Raw genomic sequence first — 17770 nt, 5'->3', positions numbered from 1 at the left:
TTATCATAATAGTTTTAAATATTTCATAATTGCTTTAATATATTTAATACTTTAAAATATTGTATATATTAAGTACAATACTCATATAATATATAAAATACAATACTTTAAAAAATAGTTTAAAGTAGGATTGTTCCAAAGCACTATTGTTAGAAATAATCACAATTTGCTATGTCTGAATGATCAGCAAAAAAGGAAAAAACGAAAAAAACAACAACACCATTCTTACTGCCCTTCCAAAGAAGCAGCATGTGAGTTTAAGGTTGGTTGTGTAGCTCAATTCTTCAGGCTAAACGAGGGTCTTCAAACTTGCCTCAGCGTGCCTGGCTGAGGAATTGTGGGAGTTGAAGTCCACAAGTCATAAAAGGGCCAAGTTTGAAGACCCCTGGCCTAAACTCTTCATGTGAAATCACAGGGATATCTGGGGTGTATTACCATCTCAGTTAATGTACACATCATCTCAGCTCATATTCCATCTGAACTGTCTGTACCTCCAAATATGCTCCAGTGCACAAAAAGTCTGTAAAAAGATCATGTATTTTTAGATGTTTGGCTCCAACACTGAAACAGACTTGATTTATTTTAATCCCACCTTTTCAGTGTAAGTAGGTTTGGGGTCTATTATGTCTTATCGCATGCCTTAAAAATAATTATATTACTCTGAATTAGTGAAAATTTAATTTAAATATCATCTAACCATTGAAAAATAACTAAGTAGGAGTATATTTGATAAGGAAAATAATTTACACACACATACGTTGAGAAATATACCTATATGGACTTCTGGCCTATTTTGTAGCTTTACTAATACAGAGTATCCAGAAAGATGAGAACGGTCCATTACTAGTTTTTCCTAAGTTTTATAAATTTAATTCTGATTCTTTACTTTATATAAGCTCTTACAAAGAGTATATCTTGATCTAAGCTAAAGCATGGCACTTAACATATTATTTGCTCCTTTTTTAATACTTTGGGGCAACACAATGCATTGTTTTTAATACTTAACCATAGGCTATTGAATACATTATTCTATAGTAAACAAATTATATACCATTGTCAACCAGAAACTATGCCATTACAGAGATATTTTGTACTTAGAAATGTGTGAACCCAATTATAAGTCAACCAGTTCTTGTGCTCCATCATGTCAAAAACAATTCTTCTGAAGTATTAACATAATGCTATAGTGCATGGTTTTTAGGGATTTTAATTTCACTCACATCGTGACACCTTCCTGCATGTACATAAGAGCTTTCAGCTGTGCTCCTTTGATACTTAAATCGTGAAAAGAAAGGAAGGAGGTAGGAAGTGACTTGTATTCTCTCAATTTAATAGCATACCTTCATATGTATCAGTGACACTACAATATTTCAGCATGCTTACATTTGACACATGGATTGGTGGGAAATTGAGGCCAGTTCTAAAGTGGCCTGGGTGCATTTAATGCAGACTCCAAGACCAAGAATTGGGTAGAGGAAATCTTGTCTTCAATGTCTCTGTGTTTTTTTTAAAAACATAAAAAAAATGTTTAAAGTACTAACCTGAAATTTCCCTTCATAGGTTAAAAAAAACAGAGCTTGTGATTTCATTAGCTCATTGTCCCTGAAGCTCTGGTTTTTACCTAAATCAGCTGGGTCCTGAGAACAGAAAAAAAAAACGTTGATTAATTTCTTCCAATACAGAACTGAAGGGGGAGAGGGGAAAATCCATTATTAGCCTGTTAAGTCTGGGCTTTGGAGCAACCACTGTGCTGAATCTTATCTCCCTCTAAGACCATCATCATCATCATCATCATCAAAAAATCTAGGGGAGTCCCAGCACTTCCCTTCTCTCTTCTACAAAAGTTGCTTTCAGCTCCCCAACAGCATCTTCTGCCCTTCCCCTTCTTATCCTAGCACCCCCAGCAACATTAAGCATTGGCAAGTTTCTCTGGAGCTTATACTGACACATTCCACACTGCTTCAGTCATCCTGGCGCTGGGATGGGGCTTGGCTGCTCTCCTGGTGATGTCAGTCTGGGGGCCACATCACCTGTGCAGGAAAGCCATCTGCAACTCATCAAGAGCACCAAAAGCCTGAAGCAGAAATTATCACCCTGGGGTAGCGCATGCTGTGTATGATTTAAATAGACACTTTTTTTTAAGGAAGGGAAGGGGGTGGGGAGAGAAAAGGCTACCAACTATCATTCTTCTGTTTCCTAGCTGATGCCTACTGAAGTAAACAGGTTGAGATTTAAACCAAGCTCATGCAATATTCTATGCATTAAAGCTGTCGCTTTTGATTGCTGGCCTTTGTACAGTTGTGTCACCATCAATTTTGAAAGCTTAGTTTCACCTTGGGGATAGTGAAAGAAATAAGGGGGAAGAACTTTCTCAGATAATTATAGGATTATTAACAAAGCTCAGAAAATGATGTGCTTTCCTTTGTTACTGTGAATTCCTAGCTATCTGTCATATTTCTGCTCCTTTCAAGTCTTCAAAGAATTAAGGGGAAGAAAAAGGATGATGAAGGAAAATGTGGCTGATCCTGGAGTCTTGCCCATTCCAAGTTATGGTGGTTGGGTGGTATGATAGAGAGTCCTTGGAGGTAGAAATTGGTGCCAGAATACAATTGCAATGAAGGCTCTTATAAAGATTGATGCAAAGAAGAATGTTGGTACATTCTCCACTTTTGAAAACATCCATCCATTTCAAATCAAAATTCTTTTATTCATTGAAGAACAAAAATCCTTCAGCTGGTAGGGAATGGAAGAGAAATCAGCAACTCCTGTATCTATATCTTTCAGTCCTTAATGTCTAATTCCTATTAGGAGTTCTTCAGTTAACCCTTTAATTAACTCTTTCAGTCCCAGCGGCAATTTCCCCATGATGCACTTAGGAACTTTCCCAAAAGCTGGGTTGAAATGTTATAAACGAAGTGTTATGAATTGGGAGAAGACAATACTGATATGAAATTTGCTATCTCCCTTGTCAATCTCTAACCTAACCTGTACTGCCTATTTTTCAAGTTATTGTTATCATTATAATAACATTTCTTGAGCTTTGTTATCCATTATCTTGGAGGGAAGTCAGTGAGAAAATACAACTTTAATAAGGTTTTCTGGCTCTCGGGTAGTGATAAAAGTAAAGTTAGCAGCTCTAACGATAGTTTGATAGTCTGATTAGTAAGTGAGAAAAGGCCATATACAGTCTTCAGCATGGCCCAGCCATTGTGATACAAGACTAATCCTCATTATAGTTATATTGACACAACAATGGCTGGATGTTTGTAGAATCTATAGGCTGCAAAAATCCAGATAGTTGCTAAATGGCTCATGTCTACTACATAACTTCTTCTTTGCTGTCATTTATTGGACATCTTTACAGTTTTGGTACAGTTTTAGTAGCTTTAGGCTACTAAAAAGCTCTTGTAGTATTCCTGGTGCTTTCACTAGAAATTCAAAAATGACTAGCTAAATAGGGGTTGATCTTCAAGTAAAAATGTTTGAAGTAGTCTTTTTACCTATATTGGTTTAAGATTTAAAGTTCTCTTATTTTGCTTATTTGTTTTTCTCCTTTAATTCCAAAACATCCAAAAGAAGAGTCAGTCATAACAAGGCAGATATATTATGTGAATCTATGGCACTGCGATTTATTTTGATTTCATCATACAGCCATAATAAAAGTAGACATGAATTTGAATCAGGGTTGTTTTCTTTGTAAAACATTTATAACAGGGGTGTCAAACTGCCGGCCCGCAGGCCAAATGCGTCATGCGGAAGCCACGCCCACCCCATTGCTGGCAATTGCAAAACTGACATTAGGAGTTTGACATATCTGATTTATAAGGAAGTTGGGTTTTTTTAATTTATCTGGTGAACATTTAGAAGCTGCCAACTACAAATCCCCAAATAACTGTTCATGTAATGCAGAGGTGGAGAACTATAGCCCCTTTATGACTTGTGGACTTCAACTCCCAGAACTCCTGAGCCAGCATGGTTGGGTCAGGAATTCTGGGAATTGAAGTCCACAAGTCACAAAAGGGCCATCAGTCCCCACCCCATGAAGTATAAACATCTACATGTCTCCTCAGGAGTGTTACTGAAATCAGTGTATTTTTTGAAAGATATATGCAAGCAATGGTTAAGCAGCAGACTTTAAGGGAAAAAAACATTCCTGTAGCTTTAACAGTAGCTTAATAACCAGAAATACAATTAAGCAGTTGTCATGGATAGCAAAACTTTCATCAGCTGCCTGCCTGCTTGCCTGCCTGCCTATAATGAGGGGTATTAAAAGCACAGAGAAATTAAAATTGCTACTTCCTTGTAAGAGGCACAGGTTTTAACCTTGGGCCATGTTTTGCTTCATTACTGCCCTAATGAAGTAAACTGTGTAATCTGGTGATTATCTTTGGTCACTCTATCAAAAGTTTGGCAGTAGTTGTAGTTGCACATAATGTTTTATTAGCACAGCAAAACATTTTGGGGATGAATTTTAGAAATTAAAGCACTCCTTTGTTGCAATTTTGTTGGTATAGAAAGTCCTTAGATAAGTGTCTGTCTTTCTGCCAGGACCAGCAAAATGCATGATTCACTGAAATATTTATACTATACTACACAATCCTATCACCCATTGGGCTATCCTTTGAGAGAAAGGTAGTGCAGTCTGGTGCAATCAGAATAAACATTAAAATTTTGGCTGATCACTTTTTTTTTACCCCAATACTATGATCATGTGATAGAAAAATGCAGTAGCAAAGGAATGTTGAAAGAAAAATCTTCATCAGGGTCCAGTCCAAGCCAGGAATAAACAAAATGGAGACTGTTTTAGAAAGCAGGTTGTAGTTTATTGAAGAGCAAAACCAGACAAGCATGGCTCTGGGAAAGATGACCACATGTTGCTGGGAGTGGTGGGTTGTTATACCTTCTGGGGCTTTTGAGGTTGTTTCCTGTTCCTGTGGCATGAACTTTGACCTGAGGTTCAGTGTGTCCTTTTTGGTATTGGTAGGTTAATCCTATTATGTTTCCTGTCCTTAGAGTTTGGGTGGAAGATGTAGATTTTAGGGGTCTTTGTCTTTCTAATATCATCAGCTTCTAGCTTCCTGGCTCCAACCTTTCTGAAAGGATTATCACACCTGCATTTCTAAAAGCTGGTTTCTGCTGAGTTTTCTGGTTAGGGCAGGAACTTGGTCCTTTTATGACTTGTGGACTTCAACTCCCAGAATTCCTTAGCCAGTCATAAAAGGGCCAAGTTTGAAGACCCCTGGACTAGGGGGAGGGAGAAGTTTCGGCCTTTTTAAAGATCTTCTCCATTATTCCTTTGGTGAAATATATTCTGCCTTTTTAATATTCCCCAAAATATTTCTTTCTCTGGATTCTTCCCACAGGAACTTCAATGAAAAAGGCAGTATTTATTTACCTAAACAGATAAGCAGAATGACTATGGGTAGGCAAAATAGTGGGAGCATGAGTTACTTCCAACTTCTTGCCAAACTTCCCCATTTGACTTTGCTTGTGGAAATCTGGCAGGGAACAGTGGAAATTACAGTTCCATGACCATGGCAATTCTGCAATGTCCACAACTTTGCAAATAAATCTGGTTGGAACATTGTGGAAGTTTCAGTTCCACAGCAGTATTGGGTCTCTTGATTTTTTTTAATGTATTCTTTAAGTTAGCAGATTTTGGGTACAAACAGACAGATAAAAACAAAGAGTTTTTATAGTACATAGATTTTCTTTTCAAATAATTTGAGAAAATGACAAACAGCTTGGGGTACAAAACAGACAACTGCAACCTCAACGAAAGCTACAGATATTTACATTCAGCATCAGAATGCTATATTTTAATTATCTTAAGCTGTACGGTAGAACCATTTTTGGAACTAGAAAATCACATTTTTAAAAAATGATGGATTTGAGCTAATGAATCTCTGTTCCAAAGTTGAGATTGGTCAATGTTACCTTGAGAAATTCTTGTAATTTAATTTTTGTTAAGAGACCATTCTCTATCACATAGAGCAGGGGGTGGGGGTGTCAAACTGCCGATCCACAGGCCGATTGCATCATGCAGAGGCCATGCCCACCCCAGCTCCGGAAATGCAAAAAAAGTCACGATACATTGCAACATGTCACGTTTGACACCCGTGACTTAGACAAATCACTTTGCTTGATGGAAGAAGAATGAAACAGGATCAACTCTGAAAGGTTGTACTCATTATTGTGTGGTGCTATGTTTTATAAAAAGCCTGAATTCTTTTTTGTCCAAAAAAAGACACTTTAATAGACACTCCATAAGAAACAATAAATATTAGGAAGATAACCAATACATCTGAATGATGAAATTTTAAGGGGGTGTTGGGTAGAGAACCTCACCCCATTAGTTCATGGGAATTGGAATTCTTTTATATCCATTGTTAGCAATAGCACTTAGACTTATACCACTTCACAGTGCTTTACAGCCCTCTTTAAGTGATTTACAGAGTTAGCATATTGCCCAAAACAATCTGGGTCTTCCTTTTACCCACCTCCAAAGGATGGAAGGCTGAGTCAACCTTGAGCCAGTCAGGATCAAATTCCTGGCTGTGGGCAGAGTCAGCCTGCAATCCTGCATACAAACCCACCTAGAAGTTAGGTAGATTTCTTGCAAGTTTTGTCAAAGGATCCTAACTGGAGAACTCTCATTTGTCCAAAGGTCAGCTTAATCACAAAAGGCCTTAATGGCCTATTTAGGAATGGCTGGATGTGATCTTTGCAGGATGTATTCAGTTTTAAGCAACAAGAACTTCCAAGACTTGGCTAAGTTTTTCTTCTGTAGCAGAAGTATGCCCATAGGCAACTGTTCTAAGCCTGAAGAAAAATAACACCAGTCTTTGGAATTTGGGTAATTTAGGAATTTACATAGAGCATCATTCCTGGTACCTATGGACAAATCTTTGTACATCTTTTCAGCCGCAGTATGCCATTGCTTTTTCTGGGATATCTTTTTCAGCTTCCCCAACTAATGTACCATAATGTACTTTGGGATTTCTTCCATTTCATCCCAATACTAATTAGATCTGCTGATCTTTTACAGATCGGCTCAGGTCAGCTGGCGCTGTCATCTGCCCAGACCTCAGAATAGTAGTAGTTATAATAAATATCAGGAAAGCCAAATAAATAACACTATCCTATCACAAAGCAGCAGTGGCGCTGATTTGATTTCCCCCCCCCCTAGTTATTAAATGCTAAAAAGGAATGTAAACTACTTTTATCCCCCGCAAGTTATAACCTGATATTATTCAAGGCATGGAATCATTAATACATATATAGTTGTCACGATAGCTTTTTGGAGAAAAGCATTATCTATTATAAATGAGTTTTTGTTGTTTTTTTTCTTCATAAGTGTGGATAATCATTCAAGCAGACGCCTTATGCTGCATTTAGGAACCTTTATAGCCGGATAATGGTTTGTTTCCTGTTGCACGATTCCACTTTCTTATGCTGATTCTGAAAGGGGAGCGAATGGTGCTTTAAACGTATGTTAAATAGAACTGGCTGGAGTTCAGTGAACTTGGAAGGAGAAGGGGTCGAGTAGGAGAAATACACTTCTCTGCTGCTTTCCCCGTTAAACCTTTCCTTAGCCAACATTCTCCCTTGCTTCTCGAAGTAGAGAGGCTCCACCCCCACCCCCGCTGCCCAAAGTTAAATCTGCACAATAATGAGCTGTATAAGGGAGGGATGACATCACCAGTAAGTGGTCCCAGGCTGTTTTGCACAACATTCACCTTTCATTGTTCCGATTGACATGGCTGGAATGTGATGGCTAATTCCCTGGAGAGCAAGGTCTGGGCACCAGCCGACTCTTGCAAGGGAAGGCGAATAGAAAGGGCTGCTCCAGCCTAAGGAGGTAAGCAAGCTGCCTAAGGCTGGGATAGGGTTGCGCTATCGGTGCACCTTGGGTTTTGCGCAGGCATGTGAGTGAATGAGATTGCTTGGTTAGGAGAATCAGCTGGAAAAACCCTTGCACTTTGCAGGCGGAAGGCCAGATGGATGCTTGTTAAAGAGGATAGGGCGAAACAGCGCCGCAGCTTTTAAAAACTTCAGTCTTTCCTTTTCTGCTGAACCGGGGCGAGGATCAGGAAGATACCTCGCAGCGTCATCTCTGGGAGACTTTGGTTTTGCGCAGAGGAGTTGGACCTTTCTTTGTAGATGCAGATGCTCGAATTGAGAAGGAAGCCTTCAGTTTCGCACTGACTGCTGGGGGAAAAAAAAGTTTTCTTTTTTGCGCCTCCAGCCTTTTGCTGACCTCCCGCAAGTTCTGTAGGTACTGATCAATTCTTGTCGTGTAACTGAAAAATTGAAATGGTTCGGTTTCCCTAAGCATTTTTCTGTTTTGCATACCTTATCTGATGGATGCCTTTGAGGAGGTCAGCAGGGCTACTCTGCTATCTTACAGGGAATATTTCTGAGTTACTGGACTCGTTCTTAAATGGCACTGTAAAAGCTTCTAAATCTGCTGGCCTGAAAGAACATGAATATATATGTTTTATTTTACACACACACACACACACACACACACACACACACACACACACACATTTTCCCTCCTGCTCAGATTTGGGGCATTATTTAAGGCTGAGGAAAGGCTATACTCATTTTGCTAAAGGTCTGAATCTGTTCAAGGCCAAATGAGCAAGGATAGTTTGCCCAGTATAGAAGAATGGGTGTTTAAAGTTTCGAATCTTGCAGAAATGTCTAAGATTTCTGCTTATTTGAAAGATCATTCACAGGAAAGATATATTTCAGTTTGGAGGAGATGGATAAATTATATTCAGAACAAATATGGGACCAAAAAGTTCCATTTAGCTTATGAGTAGATTTTAGTGGGATATTGTTATTGGTACGTTGTTTGTAGTTATGTTAAAGGGGAGTTAAAGCACATTACGAATTTGGTTAATTGTATATTATGCATAATTTTTATTTAGAATATGATTATTGTAACTATAATCCTGTATTTAGCTCTGGGAAGTGGGTGGGTTTGGGGTGGGAGGGATTTGGGGATATATTGTAAAATTTTGTTTTTGTAAAACTCTTTAATAAAAAAAAAGGCCAAATGAGCAATAACTTAGGGACACTCCATCCATGTATACTGCCTTGAACCTAATGAAGGAAGATAAATCTATGTTTGTGTGGACTTTAAAACATATTTTTTACTGTATTGGGCTGCGATTTTCTCTGAGCACCAAGAACCAAACAGTTCAGCCCAGAACAAGGGACAGATTTTCTTTTTCCATCTTTCTTCACCTCACTCAAACTAGTTAATTAAACATCTTGTTTCTTTATGGAAATGTTTAAAAGGTTTATGGAAAAAGGACACAAAGAATGCGGTGTAAATTCCAATTTTGGAATAGCTTGATCAGGAAATACTTGCTACTCTAAGCAGCAGTAAAATTCCCTCAAGCTGGGGAACTTGATTGAAACTTTTAATTTCTAACCTTAACACTCAGATACCTGCTGATGGCACTTAATTTATTCAGAAGATTTATAACCCTGATAATTGGTTCTGTCCCAGAAGTGTAATTATTTAAATACTAAATATGCTTGATTTGAAAGAGTCAAGGTAACTAAAGAAATGCTGACTTGGATGTCAGCTTCCAAATCTATGAACATTCCATAGGGAATGAAAAAAAAGGCCTGATTTTTACTGATACACACATGATTTCTGCAGATTTTTGTATTTCAGAACTGCCTCTTTATTTCAAAAGATGCAACAGAAATTTTTATGGAATTTCTGCCTTTCAAAACTATGCCAGAACATTGTGTAAACTGCTCATTAATGGCATTTGAAGGCAGACTGGATTTTGCAAATATTTCCTTATTGCCTTGAGTCTTGAACGCTTTCCTTGTCCCCCAGAAAAAGGATTTTAATGTTGCTGCTTTCCCCTTTTTATATTGAAATCTCTCTGTAATATATGCCTGCCAAAATTTTGAATTAATGTTTTACTTTTCAGGTAGTAACTTCAGAACATTCTTAAAGTAGTTTATCTTCTGAGCAAGGTGTACTACGGTAATAGCACTATTATAGCATTAAGTAATCAGTGAAAATTAGTAAAACCCTGAATGAGCCTGATTTTCCTCCTACAATAAGTCGAGTTTCTTTTTCCTCTTGCTCTATGATCCATCAGTGTGACTGCCTCTGTTTCCAGATGCTGAATTCAGATCAGTTTTATTCCTTCCGTCATCATTAGGCAATCTTGAGAAAGAATGATCATGCAGCTTGATCACTGATGCAATTAAAAGTGCTAACAAAACCCTTTTCCTAGCTATAAAGCTGCACATTTGTTCCAGGGAACAGAAGGTTTTGAGGATGTGATGAGATGAGACAATCTTAGCCAGCTAATTTCCATTTCCATCCATAAGAAGGGGTGTGGAATGAAGGCCCTTTTGTGAGTTGTAGACTTCAACTCCCAGAATTCCTAGGCCAGCATGGAATTCTGGGAATTGAAGTCCACAAGTCACAAAGGGGCCATCATTCCCCACCTGTGATACAGAGAATTATCCTTCAGTTAATTAATTTACAAAAGCAACAGTATGCTTGACTGAAGAAAATGGTGAGGTTTTCACACTCTGACTTTTAAAAGCATTTGTATACAGATTGTGAGTGAGGAAAATCCTGTCATACTTTCTCTCAATTCATTCTAGAACATGTAGGGAATATATTTGTTTTGGTGACAGACCAGAAATGTCTCTCATATGGTGTATCTCAATGGTTGCAAACCTATGGCACACGTGCCAGAGGCAGCACTCAGAGCCCTCTCTGTGGGCACGCATGCCATCACCCCAGCCCCACCTCCTCCCGTGGCCGCCTCCTCACCAACAGCCCTCCTGGAGGAGAGTCACCCCCGAGCGCGGCCTGCACAGAGCAGCGCAGCCAAGGACATGGCAGCTGGGCAGCGGGGACAAGACTCCACCCTCACGCCCCGTCGCATGCAGTTGATGCTATGGGGCACAGGCAGAAAGTGTGACTGCCTTGGCACTGCTGGGCCACCTGGGCTGTAGAGGTGGTGAGTGGCCCTGCAGGTGGGTGGAGCGGGGGACAGGGAGGGGTGGGGGTGGTTTTTGGGCACTCGGTCTCTAAAAGGTTCGCCATCACTGGTCTATCTGGTCTGTGACCTACTCCTTTAGTCCAATAAGGACTGAAAACATATTGACTTCCATTCAGTTTTTTTTTAATAAGTTCCGTTATATGAGTTTTCAGCTGAACTGGAGCCACACAAGAATACACTTTTCTATAAAAAAAATATAACACTTGATTGAGCGGGACAGTTTGGTAATGTTGAGAAGAGTCAAACGAGAAAGGTCTTTGTTAACTGAAATTAAAAATAATTAGACAATTTCATTACGAAAGTAAAAATGGAAAGTAATGATCTGGACTAATGATTAATAAAGTCAGTCCTCAAATTTGGGACCAGAATTTCCATTGCTAAGCAAGGCAGTTGTTAAGTTAATCACTGCAGTTGTTAAGTGAATCACAAGGTGGTTAAGCAAACCCAGCTTCCTCCATTGTCTTTGTCAGATGCCAGCTGCAAAAGTCTCAAATGGTGATCACATGACCCCAGGATGCTGCCACCATCATAAATAAACATTGATTGCCAAATGCCTGAATTTTGATCACATGACTATGGGGATGTGGCTAGGGTTGTAAGTGCAAAAACTGGTCATAAGTCAGTTTTTTCAGTGCAGTTGTAACTTGGTTGCTGAATGGTTATAAGTTGAGGACTGCCTGTATTAAAAAAACAAAAGGAATACCAAGCAGAAACATAAAAATAAGGTGAACAAAATGAAGACGATAAACAGTTTTCTGCCTTGGACTCAAGAATGATGAAGATGGACAGTATGTCAAAGAAACAAAAAGGATTAATCCTATGAAAATGCAATGCTTTTATTGCATGTTTTTGTCCTTGAACAAAACAGTTCAGGCAGCAGTCTTTTTAGTGGTAATGTATGGTTGTGAAAGACCTGAAAAGAAATGAGGGGGGGGGGAAGAGATGCCTTTGAATTAGGGAGATGCAAATAGCTGCTGAAGTTGCCAGGAACTGCAAGATGAACCAGTTAGTCCTGGACCGTATAAATAACCGCACCCTTCAAACAGAAACTCTCATACTTTGGGCATGTGTTGTGAGTGGATGATGGATTAGAAAAAAAACACAACTGTTCTTGAACGACTGAGGGAAGTAGATGAGAAAACAATGGATGAGGCAAGGTCAGAGAGATCACCAAAAAGCCTTTGAAGAGATACAGATTATTATCAGGCATTTGCTCATAAGGATCATTAGAATTTGGCCCAGCACAATTGCACCTGACTAACTTCAGAAAAAGCCATGTTGGCTCACTTGAAAGATTGGTGTCATCCAGTATCTTTTAGGAGCTGACCCCATACTTCTAAGAAGATCGCACCAGGACTTGAAGGCAATTGTTTTTCTGTTGCTGTTCCTCAGCAACCAATATTGAAAGGCATACAATGATTTATACTGAGCAACAGTTTATGGGCAAGATTTCATCTTAAATGACTAAGAGAAGCAAAATGAACAATTTGCAATATAGTCTGTCAAAAGAAATATGGTACTTTGATTTGGTCTAGCTTACAACTCTCTGTAATCAAGTATTTCACTGCTCTTACCAGACTAACACAATAACAAAGTTGGAAGGGACTTTGCACAAAGAAGAGATCCTATAGGGGGGGGGGTAGGCAACCTTGGCTCTTTTATGACTCTTTTATGAGCATTCCTAACTCTGACCACCCATTCATTGCACTCCTTGGATCACTTATTGATTAGGAATATTGGGAAACTGGTGGGAAAAGTAACAAGGCTTCTACTGATCTATCCTTCCAGCCCAAATTCTAAGAAGACTAGTCAACCCATCTAGCAGCTGTTAAGAAGACTGATAAAGCTCTGTCCCCAAAACCTCCAGCTAACGGGTATAAGTGAGGGACAGCCAGGAGCTTATACCAGAAAAAATATGCCAGGATATTTTTCTGATGACTTAGGGATTGGAGGAATGCACATTCATGCAGTCATGAGGAACAATTCTGAGAATCATTAGTGGAACAGTTACCTCATCCTAAGCCAAAACATGACCTCCTGCTGTGTTTTGTGTAAAAATTTCAGAATGTGAGGGAAGAAGACTGAGTTCTGTGGAATTTACAGCGGTTCCTCTCTATGTGCACTGATTGGAACCGCTCACTTTGGAACAACTGGAACCAGTACCTTTATGAACCCAACTTTAACAGAGGGTTCACAAGGATACCATAGTCCAAGGTTCCCCAAAGTGGTCAGTATCAACCATCAAAGTTGATGAGACTGTCTCTTGCTGTTCGTGTTATGGTTGGTTCCACTGTCAGCCAGATGTTAAGTCAGGATTTGGCATTTTTATCCCCCTATTGAGTCTGCCCAAGGACCTGGGATAGGCAGATGTTGTTTGATGGTATTAAAGATATTGTCCCATGTAAGCTGTTTCAAGGAAAGCTGCCTTTTGCAATTGACTAATGATTTTGTCAATGCAGGTAGTATTCAAGTGCTCCAGATGTTTTGGGATTGCATCCAAAGTGCCTATCCCTAATGGTACTTTCTTTTGCCGCAGTTGTTCTACTTCCTATTTGCAGGCCTTTGTATTTTGTGATTTTCTCCAGTTCTTTCTCTTCTCTTCTGCTATTTACAGGTACTGCGACGACCACTATTCAGATTTTTTTTTTCTTACCAACAATTCCTAAGTCTGGTTGTTGTATGGCAGGTGCTTGTCTTTGAATTCAAAAGTTCCTGAGCACTTTGGCTTCTCCATTTACTATTATTTTATCTATTTTGTGGTGCCCTCAGTTCTTGCTTGCAGGCAAATGGTATTTCTTGCAAATCTTCCGAATATTCATAGTACCCTTAATTAAAATAGTATTTCTTAAATTATTTTCATATAATGCTTGAGGGTTGGTGAACACATGAAACTTCATGAAGAGGTGGATGAGCTGAAGAGTTTTAGGATGCCTGCTTTAGTCAATGGTATGGAACCCTGCTAAGAGTCTAATTGGGCCAGGGGGAAGCACATTCCTTCCCTTGATCTCCCAAGAAGGATTTCCACTAAAAAAGGGGTCTTCAAACTTGACAACTTTAAGACTTGTGGACTTCAACTCCCAGAATTCCTCAGCCAGCCAGGGCTGGCTGAGGAATCCTGGGAGTTGAAGTCCACAAGTGCAGTGTATGCCTCCCAGCATACACAAAGGACAGCACAGCAGGAGGCTGATGGTGCAGATCAGCAGGGGGGCTGGACAGCTCCGGGCGATGACTGCTCACTCAGGATAAGCCTAATGACTTAAGCTGTTGACAGCCCCAGGCATGGTCAGCCTGGTGGGAAGCCAGGATCTACACCCATTGTCACCTGCACTGGCAGAAAGCCCAGGTTTGAACTGATTGAATGCCATCCACCTGGGCAGGTACAAATAGACGCCAGGCTTCCCTGTTTCCCCAGTTCGTTCTGTTCAGAATAAACTCATCTCTACCCCAGCTCTGTGTCCGTCTCTATGTGAAGCACGCGACTTTACAACAAGTCTTAAAGTTGCCAAGTTTGGAGCCCTGCACTAGAGCAACCTAAGCCATTGCTGTCCCATGCCCAGCCTGAACCCAGAAAAGGGCTCAGAAATTCTGTCATTTCCAGGATCCTCAGTAACTGAAACCTTACTATCTTCTGCAGAGCCTTCACAGAAAGGCAGGGTTTGAGACAGGCCACTGCAGAAGTGATTGGCTTCAAATAGCATGCTAAGTATAAATTGTACGGTAGTTAAGCAGCCACCGTGGCTGGATTTTCATTTTATTCTAAGCCAAAACCAACAAGCATTCTATGCTTTAGCTTGTTGTTTAAGTAGTTTGTAAGGGAGTTGAAATAAGTTTTTTAAAAAAGGGGGGAAAAAGAGACCTTACATCATTGAACGCATTCTTTCTCTGTCTCTTCCCTCAGATTAAAGAAGCTGCTTGAACAGGAAAAAAACTACCAAGCTCGCAAGGACAAAGAAAACACAAAGCGCCTCAATAAGCTAAGAGAAGAACTGGTTAAACTCAAGTCATTTGCACTTATGCTGGTGGACGAACGGCAGCTGCACATCGAACAGCTTGATCAGCAAACCCAGAAAATACAAACACTCAGCCAGAAATTGAGAGAAGAAGAAGAAAAGTTTAAGGTTTTAAATTCCAAAGCAAAAGAAGATGGGCAGAAATTAATAAAGTTGGAGGCTGAACTTGAGTACAAGACAGCTTCATGTTCTCAAGAGCATGAGGAGATGACTGCTAAATTTGCCAATCAAGAGGCACACAATAAGCAGCTCAGGCTTAAGCTAGTGGGCTTCAGCAACAAAATTGAGGAACTGGAGGAAACCAATAAAAGCCTTCAAAAGACCGAAGAGGAGCTTCAGGAGTTGAGAGACAAAATAGCCAAAGGGGAATGTGGGAATTCCAGCTTAATGGCTGAGGTGGAAAACCTTCGCAAGCGTGTGCTCGAAATGGAAGGCAAAGATGAGGAGATCACCAAAACAGAATCTCAGTGCAAAGAGTTGAAAAAGAAATTGCAAGAGGAGGAACACCAGAGTAAGGAACTGAGGCTTGAAGTTGAGAAACTGCAGAAGAGGATGTCGGATCTTGAGAAGCTAGAAGAAGCCTTCAGCAGAAGCAAATCGGAATGTGCCCAGCTGCGATTGAACTTGGAGAAGGAAAAGACTTTAACTAAAGACCTGATCAATGAGTTGGAAGTAGTGAAAATTCGGGTAAAAGACTTAGAGGTTTCCGAAACCAAACTGGAAAAGGCAGAATTGATCATAAAAGATGATTTGACGAAGCTGAAGTCTTTTACTGTCATGCTGGTGGATGAAAGAAAAAACATGGCGGATAAAATAAAACAGGAAGAGAGGAAAATGGAAAGCCTGACTAGGAACTTCAAGGTGGAGCAAAGCAAAGTAATGGAAGTGACTGAAAAGCTAATAGAGGAAAGTAAAAAATTCTTGAAGCTGAAATCTGAAATGGAGGAAGAGGTATCCAGTTTGACTAAGGAAAAAGACGAGTTAATTAACAAGCTAAAAAGTGAAGAAGAGAAATCACTGCAGCTGAGCTGTACGGTGGACCTATTAAAGAAAAGAATTGATGGCATAGAGGAGGTTGAGAGAGAAATTGCCAGAGGCCGAGTTAGAAAAGGACCAGGATTTTCTGGACAAGAAGATAACAAGATCAAAGAACTAACGGTTGAAATAGAAAAGCTAAAAAATCGTCTCAAGCAGTTAGAAGTGGTTGAGGGAGATTTGATGAAAACCGAGGACGAATATGATCAGTTGGAGCAAAAATTTAGGACTGAGCAGGACAGAGCTAACCACCTTTCCCAACAGCTGGAAGAAATGAAGCTCCAGATTGCTAAAAATAAAGCAATAGAGAAGGGAGAGGCAGTGAGTCAAGAGGCTGAGCTGAGGCAGAGGTTTCGGGTGGAAGAAACTAAATGCAGGGACTTGACAGCAGAAGTCCTGGCTCTTAAAGAAAAAATTCACGAGCTGATGAACAAAGAAGACCAGCTTTCCCAGCTCCAAGTAGATTATTCAGTCCTCCAGCAAAGGTTTTTGGAAGAAGAAAGCAAAAGCAAAGCCATGGGACAGGAGATGCTGAATTTGACAAAAGAGCTGGAGCTGTCTAAACGCTACAGTCGCGTCCTGAGACCCAGCACGAATGGCAGAAGGATGGTTGACGTACCTGTTACATCTACTGGAGTACAAACTGATATGATGAATGGTGAAATGGCAGAAGAAGAAACACCTGCTGTGTTCATTAGGAAGTCCTTCCAGGAGGAGAACCACATCATGAACAACCTCCGGCAAGTTGGGCTCAAGAAGCCCAGTGACAGGTCGTCTGTTCTTAACAGGTATCCCCCAGCTGCAAATGAGCTAACCATGAGAAAATCTTGGATCCCTTGGATGAAAAAAAGAGACAACGGTTGTCAGCCAACTCTAGACAAAGGAGCCAGAATTCAAACCAGCCCTGAGCGTCCCGGGGAAGTGGTTCTTTCTCCAAAACAGGGGCAGCCTCTTCATATTCGGGTGACACCAGATCATGAAAACAGCACAGCAACTTTGGAAATCACCAGCCCAACAGCTGAAGATTTCTTCTCAAGCACCACGGTTATTCCTACCCTAGGGAATCAGAAACCAAGGATCACCATAATTCCTTCTCCTAATGTCATGTCTCACAAAGGGAAAAGTGGTGAGAGCCTAGTGGGTCCAGAGAGAGCAATGTCACCAGTGACTCTGACTACTTTCTCCAGAGAGAAATCTGTAGAGAGTGAGATGTCTCCATTCATGGAAAGGCCCATGTCCCCAATTCAGATCATGACCTTATCTACCTCTGCAGCACCCACAGAAATTACTGTATCCCCTGAGTCACAGGACATGACCATGGGGAGAGCTGTGTTTAGAGTGACGCCAGAGAAACAAACTGTCCCAACTCCAGTCCGACAGTACAATCCAAATGCAAACATTATAACAACAGAGGACAATAAAATTCACATCCACTTAGGGACTCAGTTTAAACGCTCACCTAGCACGGCCCAAGAAGGAATGAATCCTGTAATTACTGTCAGGCCTATGAATGTAGTGGCAGAAAAAGAGGATTTGACAGGCACTGTCCTTCGGTCCCCCAGGAATAATGTATCCTCAAGATCTGGAGCAAGCAAAGTGACCAGCACCATTACTATTACTCCAGTTACTACATCATCCACACGAGGGACACAATCAGTGGTAAGC

General features: G+C 40.3%; 1 protein-coding gene across 3 annotated transcripts in view; it reads left to right on the top strand.

Moving 5' to 3' along the window:
• The window catches only part of FILIP1 (filamin A interacting protein 1), a 96812-nt gene that overhangs the window by 64090 nt on the left and 14952 nt on the right, over positions 1 to 17770 (top strand). For all 3 annotated transcript variants that reach the window (XM_081314656.1, XM_081314657.1, XM_081314655.1), the window contains exon 5: positions 14959 to 17764. In XM_081314656.1, coding sequence (XP_081170782.1) covers positions 14959 to 17764 — 2806 coding nt within the window. The remainder of the gene's footprint in view (positions 1 to 14958; positions 17765 to 17770) is intronic.

The sequence above is a fragment of the Vipera berus genome, assembly GCF_964194415.1.
Source record: "Vipera berus genome assembly, chromosome: 1".
In the NCBI taxonomy this organism is placed as follows: Eukaryota; Metazoa; Chordata; class Lepidosauria; order Squamata; family Viperidae; genus Vipera; species Vipera berus.
This window is presented reverse-complemented; position numbering and strand designations above follow the sequence as displayed.